General features: G+C 37.3%; 1 protein-coding gene and 2 long non-coding RNA genes across 3 annotated transcripts; 2 read left to right on the top strand and 1 right to left on the bottom strand.

The window, feature by feature from the left end:
* Window positions 1-7465: 7465 nt before the first annotated feature.
* LOC115921119 lies at window positions 7466-14968 on the top strand. Its single transcript, XM_030978226.1, has 4 exons — window positions 7466-8055; window positions 8326-8462; window positions 13650-14238; window positions 14630-14968. Exons 3-4 carry the CDS (start codon window positions 13711-13713, stop codon window positions 14741-14743), a joined length of 642 nt encoding a protein of 213 aa, XP_030834086.1. The 5' UTR covers window positions 7466-8055; window positions 8326-8462; window positions 13650-13710; the 3' UTR covers window positions 14744-14968.
* On the bottom strand, window positions 11628-13398 carry LOC115921120. Its single transcript, XR_004062752.1, has 2 exons — window positions 13209-13398; window positions 11628-12092 (listed from the first exon to the last, which is right to left on the bottom strand). It is a non-coding gene; the product is annotated as an uncharacterized LOC115921120 (long non-coding RNA).
* Window positions 14969-15774: 806 nt separating the features above from the next.
* On the top strand, window positions 15775-17327 carry LOC115921121. The gene is made up of 2 exons (XR_004062753.1): window positions 15775-16236; window positions 16507-17327. It is a non-coding gene; the product is annotated as an uncharacterized LOC115921121 (long non-coding RNA).
* Window positions 17328-19029: the final 1702 nt, after the last annotated feature.

Raw genomic sequence — 19029 nt, forward strand, 5'->3', positions numbered from 1 at the left:
CAACTGGAAAGAAGTGTTTAAGATATCAGTAAGAGGTGTACAAAATTCCAGTGCAAACTCTCTAAGAATTCGCACTGGTAAGTCTCCACTTATAACAGACTTTTGTTGGTTTAACGAACTCAATTGTTTAAAAACTTCATAAGGTCGTACAATCGGACATGTTTCCTGAGCTGGTAAGTAAGCAGGTAAGTTATTCCTACTAAGACCTGGAAGATCGGATGCCACCGCTAAAAAATGCTCGTTTATATAATTAGCAATATGTTTGAATTTGTCGGGGTCATTCGGGTCAATATTTGGTACTACAATTGGAGTATGTTTCTTTTCAGTATTTGTTAAAATCCGAATCTGCTTATACCAAGCTGCTGGGCTGTCACTTTTTAAGTTGCGAACTCTGGTGTTATAATATGAAATCTTCTGTCGTTTTATCAACCGTTTAACTTTGTTTCTAAGATGATGCCACAAACTTTTTGATTTGTTATTAAAAGCTTGCTGTCTTTGGCGGATAACATCTTTAACTTCAGCATTTATCCAAGGCTTATCTCTACAATGCAAACGAATCTCCTTAGTAGGAACATGTATATCCAACTGAGACTGAATTGTATCCAAAAACATTTTACATTTCATAGATGGGTCTTTTACACTGAACATCTCTTCCCAAGTATACCGAGTTAACCAACTACCAAATGACCTTTTTCCACTATCCGGAATAGGGCGAACAAGCTTTTTCTTTACTCGGTTACTGCGATTCATCTTATCTTTGGGTAGCCAAAGTATGCAGTTGTGGTCACTCATACCAATAGGCGGCAATATTTCCACTTCTTTATACAATAAAGCAATAGTGGTTACAATCATGTCAAGAATATTAGACCCTCGAGTTGGTTGTGTAACAATTTGTTTAAACTTATTATTTTCAAGTAAAAACGTAATGTCTAAATCATTGAAGTCACCTACTATTGAAATTCCAGAATCCGGGTAGCGAAGTAAGAGGATATCAATAGTGGAAGTTAGATGATCAATGTACTGCTGCACATTTGGACTTCTTGGAGGGAAGTAAATGACACACAGAATCAAACCTGAAACTTCCCTTGGTAATCTTTGGGGTCTCATGTATACCCATAAGGCTTCAACCTCTTTCGGTACAGGTATATCAATTGTTCTCGCTTGAAGGTGATGTCTCGTGTAGAGTGCAACTCCTCCTCCTGGTCGATCTTCTCTGGATCTTGAATGTAAGGTAAACTCTGATAATGCATACATATCTAGTGGTATATCGGAGCTGAACCACGTTTCGGTGATGGCTGCTATGTCCACTTTATGTTCTTCGATGATTAGGGATAATTCGTCGAACTTGTTCCTCAACGATCTGGCGTTATGTAAAAGTAGGGTTGGGGTATCATAACCGTGACTGGGCTGGTTCAGACATCGATTCGATTTAGTGGTAGTCAAACATCTCGGCATATTCCTGGGAAGAAACGGTGATTGTGGGCGTGGTCGGATGAGCACTGGTATAGCTTGGGCTTTACTGCGTTTCCTGGATCCAGCACGTTTTCCCCTATGACGTAAAACACCTAAAGAAATCCTGAGGTCCTTTATAACTTTCCATGAAGTTGGTGGAACTAGTTTATTAGAACATCCTTGGCGTAGTTTGTAGAGTTCTGAAACAGAGTATTTCAAAACTGTTTTGCTGTTTTTTGGCTCTTCGTTAGCTGGGCCTTTGAGTACGTAACGTATAGTGAATGGGAATGGACGATGATCCGTCCAGGAGGTAGAGGTCAGTGGTTTGCACTGGCAATGTTCCAGCGAGCGAAAATGAGACAATCGGAGCAATATGTACATATTTTTCATTTTAACATTGCCAATAATAATAATAATAATAATAATAATAATAATACACAATATTTATTAGGCGCTTAATACTGGTGTCTCTAAGCGCACTATAGTCTGACTAAAAAATATTTACCAAAACTTATACATCTGTTCAATAATGTTTAATTTGTGTATTCAAAGTTGTAGAAAGATTGTTAATCGATTCCTAGTTATAACGTAACCATAATAACATTAACCATAAATTTCTGCAGATAGATTAAGAAGCATTTAAATACAACACATTCAATTTTCAATGACGGCGATTTGACTATACCGTAGCTTTTCTCGGGTGAGAAGATGATTCCAACTACTTATCTTGTGAAACGGAAAACTTGATAGGCTCTAGCATGTTTTCCACGTTACAAGATAAGTATTTAGATTTATGTGATAGTAGGTCGATGTGATCTGGTAAGTCTTGATCGTCTTTTCCAAAAATAATATAAAGCACTCGTATGGAGTTAATAGGTCATATTTAAACTGATCGTCGTTTCAAGAAATATATGAAACACTCGCATCGAGTTAATATGCCATTTTCATATTGTAATAAATTTAATTCACAAATCTTATTAAGTGCCTTGTTACTAATTATTAGATTCTTCTGTTGAGAATAATTGCATTTCAATAGTGAGAAAACGAGTTGCATGCATGGCGTGTTATTAGGTAGGACGAGTCATAATGATTGTCGTATCTAGCAACACTATCAATTTATTATGAAGCTGGAGGTTGCAAATAGAAGAGACTACACTGAAAATTGTCTTCCTGTCAAGAGGTTCCATATAGGGCTAGTCCGTCATCTAGGTATATTCCAAAGTTGGAAAGAAGTCTTTAGGTATGTCATTTGTCATATTTAGATTTTGCAGGTCTTTCCATCAGTAATACCGTCCGTGCTTAAAGCCTTCCATTTTGACACAATGATTTGGTATACCGCATCCGTCATACACAGCAAACGCTAATTTAGCCTGTCATTTTATAGGCATCTTTTCCAAAGCAGTCCCGAAATGAGAATGTTGAATATAGTGAACATTGTAGTATACAGTTGTAACATGTAATTGTACGTTTCATATCATATTTGGTGAGCAAACACCGTTGATAGCGAATACAAAGTCCAAAGTTCACTGTGCTTCTCATCATACGTTAATGTTGTATTCACATTCTGTGCTGGGGCTCTATAAGATGACTCATGAATATGCATTACATTATGCAAAGCATCGGTAGTTATTATGCAAACTACGTGCTATTTCAATTTTATCAATCGTTTTCTACATCTTTTTCATTTTAACATTGCCAATAATGGTTAATTTTTTTATTCAAATTTGTATAAAGAGGCTTGTTTCAAGCGTCGTCAATCGATTTCTAGTTCTAACGTAACAATAATATCATTAACCATAAATTTCTGCAGATAAATTAGGAAGCATTTAAATTTAAAAGATGCATGTCCAAATGACGGCGATTTGGCCTCCGAAGCTATTCCGCTTGGGTATATGCTTCTAGCCACCCTTCTCAAGGAGCGGAAACTCTGCCACTTCATAAGATGTGTGGTTAGAAGAAACATACCCATGCGAATATGATCTGGTAAGCCATGATTGTCTTTTCAAGAAATAAAATAAATTACTTGTATCGAGTTACTAGACTATTTTTATGATAAAACTAATTTAATACACAAATCTCTTTCACTGCCTCGTTACAAATTATTTACTTCACCTGTTACGAAGAAACTGAGAGAGAGAGAGAGAGAGAGAGAGAGAGAGAGAAAAGAGAGAGAGAGAGAAAGAGGAAAGAGAGAACGAGAAAGAGGACAGAGAGAGAGAGAGAGGGGAAGAAAGAGAGAGAGAGAGAGAGAAAGAGGAAAGAGAGAGATAGAGATGAAAGAGATAAAGAGGGAGAGAGAGAAGGGGAGAGAGAGAGAGAGATAGTTGAAAACAAGAGATATAGTTGCAAGAGAGAAAGAGAGAGTGACGGAGGAAGGGTAAGTGAAAAGGAGAGATGGGCAGGAAGAGGGGGAATTAAAGGGGGAGGAGGGATAACACACATTCGATTAACCTCCTCTGTTATTTCCATTTCACAAATGTGGAGGACTCTCCTATTTACGTGCCTGCAAGTATAGACTACGTTCTTTAAACGGAGTGCTAAGGCTCTAGGAAATGACTCATGCATATGCATTAGTTTATGCAAAGCATCAGAAGTTATTATGCAAAAATATGCGCTATTGCGATTTAATCGATCGGTTTCTACATATTTCCATTATAAAGTTTCTTAATATTAATAAATGTCTTATTGAAAATTGAAAAACAACATGTTTTTAAGCTTTTAAAATCAAATATCAGTTTAGAAATAACAGTGATAACATTAACCATAAAAACTCTACTGATAAAAATGAAAGCATTTAAATAAAAAATGTTCATATCCAAATATCGGCGATTTGACCACCGTATCTTTTTCGCATGATTATGTACAGTTCACTCTATTGTAGCAAAGTTTCTAATGAATCTTCACCAACTTTGAGAAGAAGGGTACATGGTTATGCGGACATGATCTGGAAGTCATGATCGTCTTTTGAAGAAATGATGAAACGCTCATATCCAATTCATAGGACATTTTCGTAATGTAATCAGATGTAATGCACAATTCGTTTTAAGTGCCTCGTTACAAATTACAATCATCATCATCATCACCATCATCGATGAAGCGGAAGAAGAGAAAGAAAAGAAGTACAGTTAAATCTGCATAAGTCAAATCTACTGGGGCCACACAAACACATTCGCCTTAGGATTTGCAATTTAACATGTTTTGCAATTCAACAAAAACGTAATTCTACTTTTAAAAAAGGAAAGATATCGATGGGGAGTGGAAAGAGAGAGAGGGAGATATATTATATTTATATATAGTTGAACAAAACAAGAGATGTAGATGAAAGAGAAAGAGAGAGAGAGAGAGAGAGAAGGGGTAGAGGGCCGGGGCTGGGGAAGAATAAGTCGAAAGGAGAGAGGTGGAGGAACAGGGGTAGGAAGAGGGGGAGGTATATGGGGAGGGATAATATATATTTGATGAACCTCCTCTTCTATTTCCATTACACCAATACGACTCTCCTATTTAAGTGCCTGCAAAATATAGACTACGTTCGGAGCGCTGGCTCTCAGAGATGACTCATGAATATGCATCAACTTATGTAAAGCAGGTCCATGTTATCACGCATGTACTGTATGAGCTTTTCCAATTTTATCGATCGGTTTCTACATTTTTTCATTTTAACATTCTCATTAATTGTTAATTTTTGTATTCAAAGTTGGAGCACGAACTCGGTTTCAAGCTTTATCAATCAGTTTTTAGTTCTAACGTAACAATAAAAACATTAACCATAAATTTCTACAGATAAATTAAAAATCATTTAAATAAAAGATAATAGAGTTCAATCGATGGCGATTTGGCAACCGTAGCTCCTTCGCTTGAGTCTGTTTTTCAATTTGAACATCCATCAAATCTTGTGAAGCGGCAACTTGCTTTATTAATTGCCGCTTCACAAGATTTGAATTTGAAAAACAGACTCAAGCGAATGGGATCTGGTAAGTCATGATTGTCTTTTCAAGAAATAATTGAAACACACGTATTGATTTAATAGGCCACTTTCATACTGTAATCAAATTTAATACACAAATCTCTTTTAGTGCCTCGTTACAAATTATCTGATTTCTCTGTGACGAATAATTGCATTGCAATAGTCAGAATGCGAGTTAAAGGGATAGTTGAGTTCTGTTTTCAGACCGCAAATGCCTTCAAAGTGCATGGTTATTGCTCTTATTCTTATCTATGACATTTATGGTCCCTTTTAAAACCTAAAATTGCTATGAAGGTAATTTAGACCCCAAAATGTGTGAAATTTAGCCAATACGATCATACCACTTCAGCTCCACTTTAAAAAAAAACACGGTGACCGTTAATTAATTATTTAATTGAAAATAACAATACATGGGCCGGCTGGTTGTGCGTAATAAGCAACACGAAAATGCCAACAAAAAAGCCAACATCGGCATTGGCTAATATACGACGTAAAAGGCGTTGTTTCGTTTTTTTCAACGGTTTTTTCAAATTTGTCAAACTATCTAATATATGTGGTGGTACACAAGTATTAGAAATCGTTATATTTCAGCCGTCTCTGAACCGAATTTGATCAAACAAAGATGATTTTGTCATTTAAATATTATGTTCTTTCAAATTTGACACTCAGTTTTTCATTATCTCAACAAAAAAAATTATTTTGTGTAGCGCCCTCTGCAACAGAACTCAACTATCCCTTTAAATGCACGGCGTGTTGTTAGGTAGAACAAGTCATTATGTTTGTCCAACCTAGCAACACTATCAATAATATTGATATGCAATTCGCATTCTTACTATAAAACGAATGGAATAATGTTCCACTTAGCATGTCTTAACAAAGATTCATGCATTTACTTTGATTACATTACGAAAATGGTCTTTTGTAGTATTGCTGATGTTATGATTTAAGAGTGGGGCTGAGATTCGAATCCTGAAACCCTTGGATTCAGAGTCAAGTGAATGAACCACTACACCACCAGCACGTTGTTGTTGTTGTTTTGTTTCATTACGAGTGTCACGCGGCCACATTCTAAAGCTCAAACCTACACCGGAAGCGTTAGCGCCAGAAATAGCTCATCTACAGATGTCTTTTTACTTTAATATTCAAATTTTATACCCAAAACAATGGGGAATAGATTTATGGTTCTGCGATGGTACAGAAAGCTCGAATTTCATCTCGCCATAGCTCAATCCAGCCACAACAGGAAATCAAGCGATCCCCGTAATATTTCCGTTAACAAGGTAATAGGTGTTATATTTTTCGTAGGGCGACAATGCTTAACATAAACTACACCGGATGTTTATGGGTTTTGTTAAACACATGATTGGGTAGGACCACACACGTATCATGAAATCAATCTTTATTTCTTCACGGCCGAGGTATAGCGCATAGTCATAACGTACCTTGCCCTATTACAAAATACCTGTATTTTTGTGCGTAAAATGTTAAGTTCGAAGAGATTGGTTTTTTCTAACAAAATTTAGAGCCTAACGTCTCTTTAATGCTTTTAAGCATGATGATATATTACCCCGGGAATCGGATTCACGTTTGCCCGCACACACCGTATGCACATTAATAATAATATTAATAATATGTCTTGTTTACCCAGGGTAGCCTCATCAGTATTCATATCAGTATTCAGTATGCCTGAGGGCCCTGCATTCTCCACTCCCTGGGGAGCATTCCGGTTAGGCCTCATTTCACAGACGCTCACAATGCTGAGCAAACCACAACGGCCTTCGCATCCTGAGTTGGGAGAAGCAATGAAGTCAAAATGGCTTGCTTTAAGGACATGAATGCCGTGCTGGGATTCGAACCCACGACCTGTGCATCTCCATTCAACTGTTCAACCACTCCACACAAATCGTCTCCTTTATTTAAAGCCCCACTGTACTACTTGTAGCTACTTGCTCCCTCTTTATAGAAAACAATGCCTAATCGGTGACCATTGGTCCCCATGATCCTCTTTTTCTTATGTTAATTGAGAGTTGAGTTGATGAGATAACTGTCACGTTGGAAAACGCAATCAACGATTTTATCAAAATATCCTTTTTTCTTTCATTAAACTAGGAACTAAATAAAGCGAATTATAGCGTGTATTTGTGACAGAGAGGGGTGGAGAGAGAGAGAGGGAGAGGGAGAGAGAGGGAGAGAGAGAGAGAGAGAGAGAGAGAGGGAGAGAGAGAGAGAGAGGAAGAGCGAGCGAGTGTGAATGTGCCATCGGTGGATGTAATTAGTGTAGAAATTATACAGTGTTCCGTGAAGCATTGAATGTGTTGTCACGGGTTACTATCTGAAAAGGTTGAGACTACCATTGAAAGGAAAGTGGAATGGCATTACACCTGTTATAGACGGGAAGTGTTTTTTTTTGTAGTTGACTGTATATAATGTACTGGAGTGATACTGGCTAGGGCCACACCCAAAGAAGTTGGCTTGGTGTACGGAGGTCTTGATGTACGTAGCAGCTTGCTTCAAAGCATTATAGTTAACTGCTTGTACACACATTATAGAAGACAAGTTGAGAAAGATGTGGCTTCTGGCTTTATAAGTTTTGCTACATGAGAATTTGCAGCTTTAAGTAGAACCGATACTTTCCATCGGTAAGTGAAATCATGATACGGTATTTTTTTTACTACATTGATGATTGTATAATCTTGTACTTTAATGAAGGATGATTTTATTCAAATGACAAATTGAAGTACGAGAAAGGTATAACATGTTGTTTCACCTTTTGTTATCAATTATATTTTGGGCAAAGAAATTAATGATTAAGAAGAGGAAAATATTTACAATTTGTATTGATGCATGTTTCACCTATAAGAAGAATCTATAGTAGAGAAATGTTTGTGCCTGAACTCTTTATATTTTAGATGGCACAGGGGCTTGGGAGACAAGCTGAGATTTCTACGACTACGAGAGTTGTTGCAAGACGGGACATTCGGACACGTGACCGACAGATCACCAAGAACATGGCGTCTTCAGTAGAGAACGCAATATGAACATTATGGTGAGCGATAATGGTGCCGATTATGTTGACGAGACTATTATGGAACTTGAGATAAATAGTTCGTTGAACTTGAAAGTCACATCTAAAAAGATGTCATAGGCTTAGCAGAGCCAATTGGACTATTTCGTGTTTGAGTGTGTATTGTTGATGCATGCATTGTATAAAGACTATTTTGAAAGATGTAATCAAGGGTGAAGTTAGCGGACAATACAGGTCTGGAGTTAACCGTTCACGTGACGAGAAGTCAGTTGTTGATTATTTTGAGAAGAGATCATGATATTTGTGAAGGTATAATTTGTTAAAGTTGATAACTAAATAAACGACAATATACTGGTCTGTTTATTGATGTTAAGGTAAAATATCTCAAGAACGAGATGTGTATGAGTTAATTGTTTAAGCTACAGATGTGTTATATATATTTAGACAATTCAGGTCTGTTTATATATAAACATTATTGGTGTAGAATTCATGTATTACAAATTATAGAAAGATTTGATACATGTTACAAAGGTGTTGATCATATATTTGATTGACAAGGTTGATTTTATTTTGATGGGACCAAGTGTTTTTGGAAAGAGATTGTAAGAGGATATATATTTCGTTCGTACCATTCTCTTTTTGTCGGAGAATGGTACTATTCTTTGCTTTATAATAAAGCTTCATTATAATTACGAGTATCGTAAATGGCATGTGTTTAGGCTTCTTTATTTTGAGTGTACCATGTGACATTTTGGTGTCAGAAGTGGGATAGAGCATGCCATTTACAGTCACATGGAAAAACAATTAAAAAAACATAGTTCAAGGAAAGGAATTGAAATTATTGAAAAAAAATTGTGTTAGCTTTGGTAGTAATTAATTTTGTTACGAGTTGTGTCCCTGCAAATTGTAGATTTCACACAGTGAACATGGATTTGGGGAAACTTATTGAAGCAGGTGAAAAGTTTGGATTGGGCGGTGATGAGTTAAAATTGTTTGTGAAATCTGAGCAGAATAGAGCAAGAGATGAGAGAGTTGAGCAGCTAGAATTGAAGAAAAGTGAAAAAGAGTTAGCCGAAATACAGCTTGAGATCGAGCGGGAAAAGCGCGCATCTCGCGAGCACAATGGCGGCGAAGCTAGTTTTGTAGAGAATGGAAGCAGTCAGACCGCAGCGTGCGCGAATTCGCTTCCATTTATTCATATCGTATGCACGAATTTGCTCATCATGAATACGTAATAAGCAAAAACATGGCACAGTTCTCATCTTTCTGCTATGCTCAGGATTCATTTAATGACATTGAATTCGTCATGAATATTGAGCCAGAACTATAAACATTATAATGTACTATTCAATAAATAGTGAGTGAAGTTTCAAAATGTGGAAAAAACACCAAAAAAAACTTGCAAAAAAAAAATATTTGAAGAGTCGGATATACACGTTAAATAACCATTTTTATCGGGGGTGCATCTCGCTGAATTTTGGCTTACCACATAATGTAGATATTTTCCTAACATAATATTATACTTCCTGTGAATGTCTGTCTCAATACCAGTCAGGAACAAGCAAAGTAGTAGCTGATGCATAATAGACTCCGGCGGAAAATAAGACATGGCCGATCGACGAGCGTTTCGCATCGAGATCAACCGGGGGATACCACGTTATATATAGCTCTGCGTCGATTCGCGGTCCAACCAGTCTGCGCGCTATACGTGAACACGCACGGAAAATAGACGGAGATTAGGGATATTCATGAATTACTCTCGTGTGCGTAACCCCCGGTCGTAGAGGCTTTTGTATTGCCCCACATACTTAATATTGTGTACGATACTCATGCGCTACATAATTATAGAAGTGAACGGAAAGTACAAAGTTGGATACGGATAAGCACACAAGTACAATATAGAATTCCAGCTCTAGGGACAGAAGAGGGGATTTAAGTGTCTATAAAGGCTATTTTTGGCCAGGCTTTGATATCATTTTAACAAAGAAGACACATTATTCGTTATGAAATGTATGTTTGTGTAAATACAAACTTTCAGGGTGGGGGGGGGGGGGGGGGGGGCAATGTTATTGAAAATTGAAAATATGATTGTTCCCATCCCTGCTATTAATTTCATGGTTGTAAAAGTTCTGAAATGTGTTTTTATATTTGTAAACCATGGGCTAATTAGAAGAGCCTTAAACAGGAATTTCTTTTGGTAATTCCCAGACATTCGATGATGGTAATATTTTATTTCATAATTCTTTTGTCAATTGCGTTACTCCAGTTCATGTGTATTCCTGGAAATAAAATATTACAAAATTCTTTCCCTTATTCTCTTTTCTGTTTGATTTTGTTTTAAAGTGACCCGCGGAATATATATATATCTGGAAATTTATTTTCGGGGTTTGTTTGTGTGTAATATGACCCTTGGATAGAAATATAAGTGTGCGGTGGGCTGAAGGGCTCAAATAAATCTTGTAGAATTCTAATTTTCATCTTCAACATCATTATCACAATCACAATCGTCATCGCCATCACAATCATTATCATTATCATCATCACCATAGCCATCATCGCCATCACCACCTACATCATCATCACCACCATTAGCATTGCATCACAATCATCATCATAATCACCGTCATCATGATCATCACCATGCACCACCGACATCGCCATTAATTGCCATCATCACCATCACGTTAACGACCAGCATTGCCATCATAATCACCCTCATCATCACCACCATCAGCATTGCCATCAAGATAATCATCGTCATCATGATCACTGTCATCATTATCATCATCACCATAGCCATCATAATCACCGTCATCATTATCATCATTACCATAGCCATCATCTCCACCGTCGCCATCACCACCATCACAATCATCATCACCAACATATCAAAATATGTCAATGCTTGACTATTTATATTATGTTTACCCTGTGTAGGTACTATTTCTGGATGAAATACAAATCTGCAAAATATATCTTTTAAACAGATTGTTTTTGTTTTGTGGGGGGGGGGGGGGGCTATTATTTAACAGGTCTGTGTAATTCACATTTCTAAATCAAAATTGATGCCAACTAACCCAAGAGAAAACCAGGTCTGGTTTGTTCTGAATAGCCTAGTAAATGGACAAAAAAATGTATTATTTAACACTACTACAAATAATAAATGCGATAGGACTAGGAATAAAATTTGCATTTTCTAATATTTATATTTTATTTATAAACTGACTTTGACATTTATGTTGAGACCATCACACGCATAAAATGTGTCGCTGAGAATAAAAGTATTATTAGAGTTAAATATTGTTAAATTGTATAAAGGTGACAGTTCAGTCAGTTTTCTATTAATATAATAAATGCATTGTTCGTGTGAAGCTCCGGAATCCCACATTGGAACTTTGGAAGTATCAGAGATTTTTGTTTTATTGAAAGGAATAAGCTGAACAAAATCCTTCTCGTCCTTCTCCCAAACTCCCCGTTCAAGATTGTTTGTTCCAACGTGAAGCAAAACTGCGGTTGAGTCTTCAAATAAATAACCATTAAAATTTAAAACGAACAAAGGCATGGAGTCCAGTAAATGTTGATCCAGGAATGCAATGGAGACTGATGTGTGATGTCTGTCAATGTCCCGCAAGCTTCGATGGTTGAGTGCGTCTGTCAGAAAAACAACAACAAATGATAAGAAGAATAAAATGTCTTAGTTCAATGTATGGGGATTTGAAAAGATCTTATCAAAGTAGCTAGCCATTTATGGTAGACAAAACTGGCTTGCTTTCAAATTTATTTTTTTAAATGAAAACAAATTACAGGTGTCAGATTCATGAAGTTTTCCCTTCATTTTTCAAGATGTGCACAAGTTCTAAAATGTAAGTATTTACCTTTGGCTTTTTGTTTTAATTCTGCTCTGTTCATAATCATAATATTAATATATAGGTCTACAACTCGCACAAGGAAATGCTGCTCATTTCTGTGGCTGGCTGTAAGGTTTGAGTTAAGCAGAAGGCAGAACCAAAGTTTGAGAATTCCAAATTAATATAATTAATTATCCTGTAAGTAATTTGTCATTCTAATAGTAATATCCAGCTCAGCTCAACTCAGCTCACTCGCTCAGCTCAGGATTCCAGTACAATTCGATCAGTTATCAAACCCCTTCATTACTTGTCTAAACATGTTTAAACCCTTGTAAATATACATTTAAAACATATCATTTGATCTAGATTTATAATGAATAGCAATGACTAATGAGCAGTGTCAGCAGTCGATTTATTTACATTGCTGTCGATTTGCGACAACAAAAACTAAAAAGCTGACAAAAATATATACACATGGGACTACATAAATTCCTGCTGTATGCGCCACACAATGGCACAGCTTGCAGCGACACACAAGAAACCCCGCCATTCCTGACTAAAAGGCCGTAGCCATAGCAATTCCCCGCGGTTTCTAATCATTTTCCGTCTACTTCCGGCAGATTTCCAAAATATAGTCCAATAATTTGGGCATATTTCTTATTCAAACATTACTTGCATCTACGTGTTTTCAACATCAAATGATGGACTGGTTATCAAAGACGACGTAGGAAGCAAAAATTCGAAATAATATTATCAATACCAGTCAGGAACAAGCAAAATACGACACAATGTAATGAGTAGTTAATTTCCGAGGAATAAAAAACGCTCTTTTTGTTTGCGATAAAAGTAAGCCCAAAATGTAACTAATTTGGGCAAATTTGGTGTCAAAGAACAGCGAAAATTTCAGAGATTGACTTACCCCACGATTCCGCCATGATGAATTGCACTGTAAGCCATACGAGGGCGAGAAAATGATGCTACCAAAATCCCGTGGCTGGTCTCGTGTTTTACGAGAGCGTTGTAAGCGAGCTTTTCACCGAACGGGAATCTGAATAAAAATTGCCGCACAGCCTCATTATCGCGCACGCTGCGGTCTGACTGGAAGCGCTAAAGCAAGAGCGCCAAAATTGCCTCTCTTCAATCAAGAGAAGGATGATATTGATGCATACTTACAAAGATATGAACGATATGCCAAGATTCAGAAGTGGCCAGATACTGAATGGGCCATAAACTTGAGTGCTTTGCTTACAGGTAGTGCATTGGAGGTTTATGCCCAGTTGTCTATTGATGATGGGAATAACTTCCAGATATTGAAAAATGCCCTTCTAAAAAGGTTTCATTTAACAGAGGATGGTTTTAGATCCAAGTTTGTTACAGGAAAACCCAAGGCCGGAGAAACTGGGCACCAATACGCCACCCGCATGGAGAATTACCTAGACAGATGGATTGAACTTGCAGGCATCGAGAAGACGTTCGAGGAGCTAAAGGATCTCATTCTTCGAGGGCAGTACATCGAAGGCTGTCATCGGGAACTTGTTATATTCCTTAAGGAACGTCAACCGACCGCTATGAAACAGACAGCGAGACTGGTGGACCAATACTTAGACGCAAGAGGAGGATACTTCAAGACACCTGTCCCTCAGAGACACAACCCGACACAAACTGAAGACACGAAGAGAAGTGAGGGTAAGCCTCCCTCCCAACATAATACACCTCCTGGTAATCCTTATCCCAAGACTTGTTTCAACTGTCACCAAACAGGTCATCTCGCTAGAAATTGTCCATCGCCTTCGGTTCCTAAGTCAAGGTCGTGTTACCTCTGCCATAAATCTGGTCACTATGCAAACAATTGCCCATACAATGCTCCCAAAACAGCAGGACTGATGACAACAGATGATACAGATGTTACAGTACCACACGGACAAGATTGGTTCCCTCATGATTCTGAGGTAGGTTTGAACAGATCACGTCAATACTCCCATACCCAGATTAATGCAGAAGCCCCTTACATAAATAAATATTCATTTCCAATTCTCAGTGCAGCTTGTAGCAATATTAACTTTGTAGGCCTGAAACAGATGCCAGTTTTGAAAGGCTTTGTAGGAAAACAGGAAGTTTCTGTCCTCAGAGATAGTGGTTGCAGTGGAGTAGTCGTCAAGCAAGGGCTTGTCAAACCAAGTGAATTGACGGGTAGAGAAGTCACATGTATACTCATTGATCGTAGCTTGAGAAGAACACCCATCGCTATTGTAGAGGTTGACACTCCTTACTTCACAGGCAAGGTTGAAGCAATATGTATGCCTAACCCTTTATATGATCTTATTTTGGGAAACATTACAGGTGTCCGAGCTGCAGACAATCCAGACCGATCATGGTCATCTCACATCCACCCAGTATGTGCCGCGGAGACAAGAGCTCAACGAAGAGATCGAGAGAAGCCATATCGCCCATTAAGGACCCCCAAGCCCTTGGAGAACCTCGTCAACCCAGAGACATTAAGGAGAGCACAACAGGAAGACGAAACTCTTGGCCGTGCAAGAGAACTAGCAGAAAGTCGAGAGGAGAAGATAAGTCGCAACGATGGCAAATCTTCTTTCTATTATCAAGATGACATATTGTACCGCAGATTTCAATCACCAAAGGTTGAGGCTAATCACCTATTTACTCAAATTGTGGTACCTAAACCGTATCATAGACGAGTCATGCAAATTGCACATGAGTCCATACTAGGTGGACATCAAGGTGCTAAGAAGACCTTACAAAAGGTACTTACTAACTTCTTTTGGCCTGGTGTCACTTCAGATGTGACTCGATATTGTAGATCATGTGAGGTGTGTCAAAGAACTATTTCAAAGGGTAGAGTAACGAAAGTGCCTATACCTTTTGAGCGAATGTATAGCAATAGTATGAGCCATCAAGAAAATCGAGCCCTACCTGTATGGCAGAGAATTCATCCTTGAAACGGATCATCATCCACTAGCTTATATGCAAAGCGCAAAAGTGGCTAATGGTAGAATTATGCGTTGGGCGTTAGCATTGCAACCGTATCGTTTCCGCATTGAAACAATAAAGGGCGCTGAAAATGTAGGTGCTGACTTTCTAAGCCGATCTCCAGCAGAGTATTAATTATGAGAGACTCCGAAATATGTTGAGTAGAGAAGGTGTATTTATATTGTGTGTTTTTTTGTTTGTTGTTGAGTATGTGATGTGTTAAGAAAAAGAAAAAAAAAGAAGAAGAGAGATTCTAACTTTTCGTATAGTAGATGTGGTAGATTAATTATAGCAAGTTAAAAGAAAAAGAATTAGTTTGGTAAAAACGGATGCGTTTTCTTGAAAGGGGAGTTATTTGTCACGTTGGAAAACGCAATCAACGATTTTATCAAAATATCCTTTTTTCTTTCATTAAACTAGGAACTAAATAAAGCGAATTATAGCGTGTATTTGTGACAGAGAGGGGTGGAGAGAGAGAGAGGGAGAGGGAGAGAGAGGGAGAGAGAGAGAGAGAGAGAGAGAGAGAGAGAGGGAGAGAGAGAGAGAGAGGAAGAGCGAGCGAGTGTGAATGTGCCATCGGTGGATGTAATTAGTGTAGAAATTATACAGTGTTCCGTGAAGCATTGAATGTGTTGTCACGGGTTACTATCTGAAAAGGTTGAGACTACCATTGAAAGGAAAGTGGAATGGCATTACACCTGTTATAGACGGGAAGTGTTTTTTTTTGTAGTTGACTGTATATAATGTACTGGAGTGATACTGGCTAGGGCCACACCCAAAGAAGTTGGCTTGGTGTACGGAGGTCTTGATGTACGTAGCAGCTTGCTTCAAAGCATTATAGTTAACTGCTTGTACACACATTATAGAAGACAAGTTGAGAAAGATGTGGCTTCTGGCTTTATAAGTTTTGCTACATGAGAATTTGCAGCTTTAAGTAGAACCGATACTTTCCATCGGTAAGTGAAATCATGATACGGTATTTTTTTTACTACATTGATGATTGTATAATCTTGTACTTTAATGAAGGATGATTTTATTCAAATGACAAATTGAAGTACGAGAAAGGTATAACATGTTGTTTCACCTTTTGTTATCAATTATATTTTGGGCAAAGAAATTAATGATTAAGAAGAGGAAAATATTTACAATTTGTATTGATGCATGTTTCACCTATAAGAAGAATCTATAGTAGAGAAATGTTTGTGCCTGAACTCTTTATATTTTAGATGGCACAGGGGCTTGGGAGACAAGCTGAGATTTCTACGACTACGAGAGTTGTTGCAAGACGGGACATTCGGACACGTGACCGACAGATCACCAAGAACATGGCGTCTTCAGTAGAGAACGCAATATGAACATTATGGTGAGCGATAATGGTGCCGATTATGTTGACGAGACTATTATGGAACTTGAGATAAATAGTTCGTTGAACTTGAAAGTCACATCTAAAAAGATGTCATAGGCTTAGCAGAGCCAATTGGACTATTTCGTGTTTGAGTGTGTATTGTTGATGCATGCATTGTATAAAGACTATTTTGAAAGATGTAATCAAGGGTGAAGTTAGCGGACAATACAGGTCTGGAGTTAACCGTTCACGTGACGAGAAGTCAGTTGTTGATTATTTTGAGAAGAGATCATGATATTTGTGAAGGTATAATTTGTTAAAGTTGATAACTAAATAAACGACAATATACTGGTCTGTTTATTGATGTTAAGGTAAAATATCTCAAGAACGAGATGTGTATGAGTTAATTGTTTAAGCTACAGATGTGTTATATATATTTAGACAATTCAGGTCTGTTTATATATAAACATTATTGGTGTAGAATTCATGTATTACAAATTATAGAAAGATTTGATACATGTTACAAAGGTGTTGATCATATATTTGATTGACAAGGTTGATTTTATTTTGATGGGACCAAGTGTTTTTGGAAAGAGATTGTAAGAGGATATATATTTCGTTCGTACCATTCTCTTTTTGTCGGAGAATGGTACTATTCTTTGCTTTATAATAAAGCTTCATTATAATTACGAGTATCGTAAATGGCATGTGTTTAGGCTTCTTTATTTTGAGTGTACCATGTGACAATAACCACCCGTCAGTGACCACCCTGTGTGGTCTAATCCCTCCTGGCCAAACTAGTACAGACGGGCTTTAAACAAAAATATCTAACTGATTATATTTAAACGGCTCAAACTACTAATCTGTCAAAGGTCGATTGCGTATAGACACTCCAACTAGAATTTCTGTAATATTAGTTTTCTATAATAATCCATTGAATGCCAGTTAAATAAGAATGCCCAAAATGAGCTTGAACAAAAGTCCTTATATCTCGGGACCTAAAAAATTGATCGGTGTTCTTTTTAAAAATTTCGTTAACATACCACCAATCTGATTCCATGAATACGAATGTGCTATTTTTATATTTTTTGTAATTAATAATTGTATTCATCATATGGGGGGGGCGATCACAATCAAATATAATCAAGTATCGGATAGTTTACATTTTAGGGAGGAGGGGCTAAACAAAAAAGAAGGCTATGGTGCAACTACCAAGGGCATATTATGATTACATTCTATACAACAGCGCTCAATTTCTACACTGACTGAATTCATTACTGCAACCCTGGACCAGCTACTAAAAGGGATTGGGTATCTTTGCCTCAGATTCTAAACAAAATATTGGATTTAGCTTATGCTGCAATTAAAATTATAAACCTCTAGGTCAGTCAGGAATTCCATGACTTTTACAATCCGATCGCCAGTCTGATTATCAAGATATTTATGATTGGAAATTGAAATTTCATTTTTCGTTTTCCTTACAGCTTTATCACAATACAGTCTATTGGGAAAAATGAGTATGGTAAAACCGGTCAACCACATAAATTTACTTTTTGAGGCACTTCATTATCCTTTCGAAGCGCAATTTTTTAGGGCTTCAATTTTACACCACAGACACTGATAACACATAGGGCCATGCATATCAGATTTAATATTGCTAAACCAAGGACCTACCTTTAAAACACCTAACTTTAACCTGCACCTTGTGAAAAACATAGCTTAGAACGATAATCGTCAGCAGAGAAAATGTCGGATTACTCATTCAAAGAATTATAACTTTATAATTTCGACTTCCCACTTTAATTCACATGCTTCAAAACTCCGAGGGAATCAAGTTGATTTTATCAGATTTCCTTTAAAACATAAAAATCCGTATATTTTTTCTAACACCGTTGATTCTTTTTTTTCTTCTTCCGGGGCTGCACCCTCGTCATGGCAGGGAGAGTCCCTTTTTATTTTGTGGTGATCATTGGATAACAACAACGAAATATATCAATATTAGCAATTAAATTCACATTCACATTTTGCAAGTTTCAGCGTACTTGTTTGTAGAGCATGAGTAAGCAATGTTTAGCTCCAGTCAGATAGAGAGAAAAAAAGGAGAGAAAGAGAGAGAGAGAGAGAGAGAGAGAGAGAGAGAGAGAGAGAGCAGGAGAGAATGGGGAGGGGAGCGAACATGATAGAGAAACGCAAATGGATGTGTACTTTAAAGGGGGAGGGGAGCTTTTTTTTTTATTGAATGTTGATGGAAAATCGGTTCTTATTTTCAATTGACATTAGATCACTGTCTTTCAATTTTGTTTATAAACATCGAGTATGCTTATGACGTCACCTGGGCATATAGTTACTAGTAATTGACCCCATCGTTCCTTGGTTGTAAATAAACTAAGCTTAACGTCATTTG

Source organism: Strongylocentrotus purpuratus, unplaced genomic scaffold (genome assembly GCF_000002235.5).
Source record: "Strongylocentrotus purpuratus isolate Spur 01 unplaced genomic scaffold, Spur_5.0 spur5_scaffold_1, whole genome shotgun sequence".
Classification (NCBI taxonomy): domain Eukaryota; kingdom Metazoa; phylum Echinodermata; class Echinoidea; order Camarodonta; family Strongylocentrotidae; genus Strongylocentrotus; species Strongylocentrotus purpuratus.

Coding starts and splice junctions, on each gene's coding strand:
- LOC115921119 (XM_030978226.1), top strand. CDS start 13,711: ATGGAGAATTACCTAGACAGATGGATTGAACTTGCAGGCATCGAGAAG. Junction 14,239..14,629: donor GGTTCCCTCATGATTCTGAG/GTAGGTTTGAAC, acceptor GAAACATTACAG/GTGTCCGAGCTGCAGACAAT.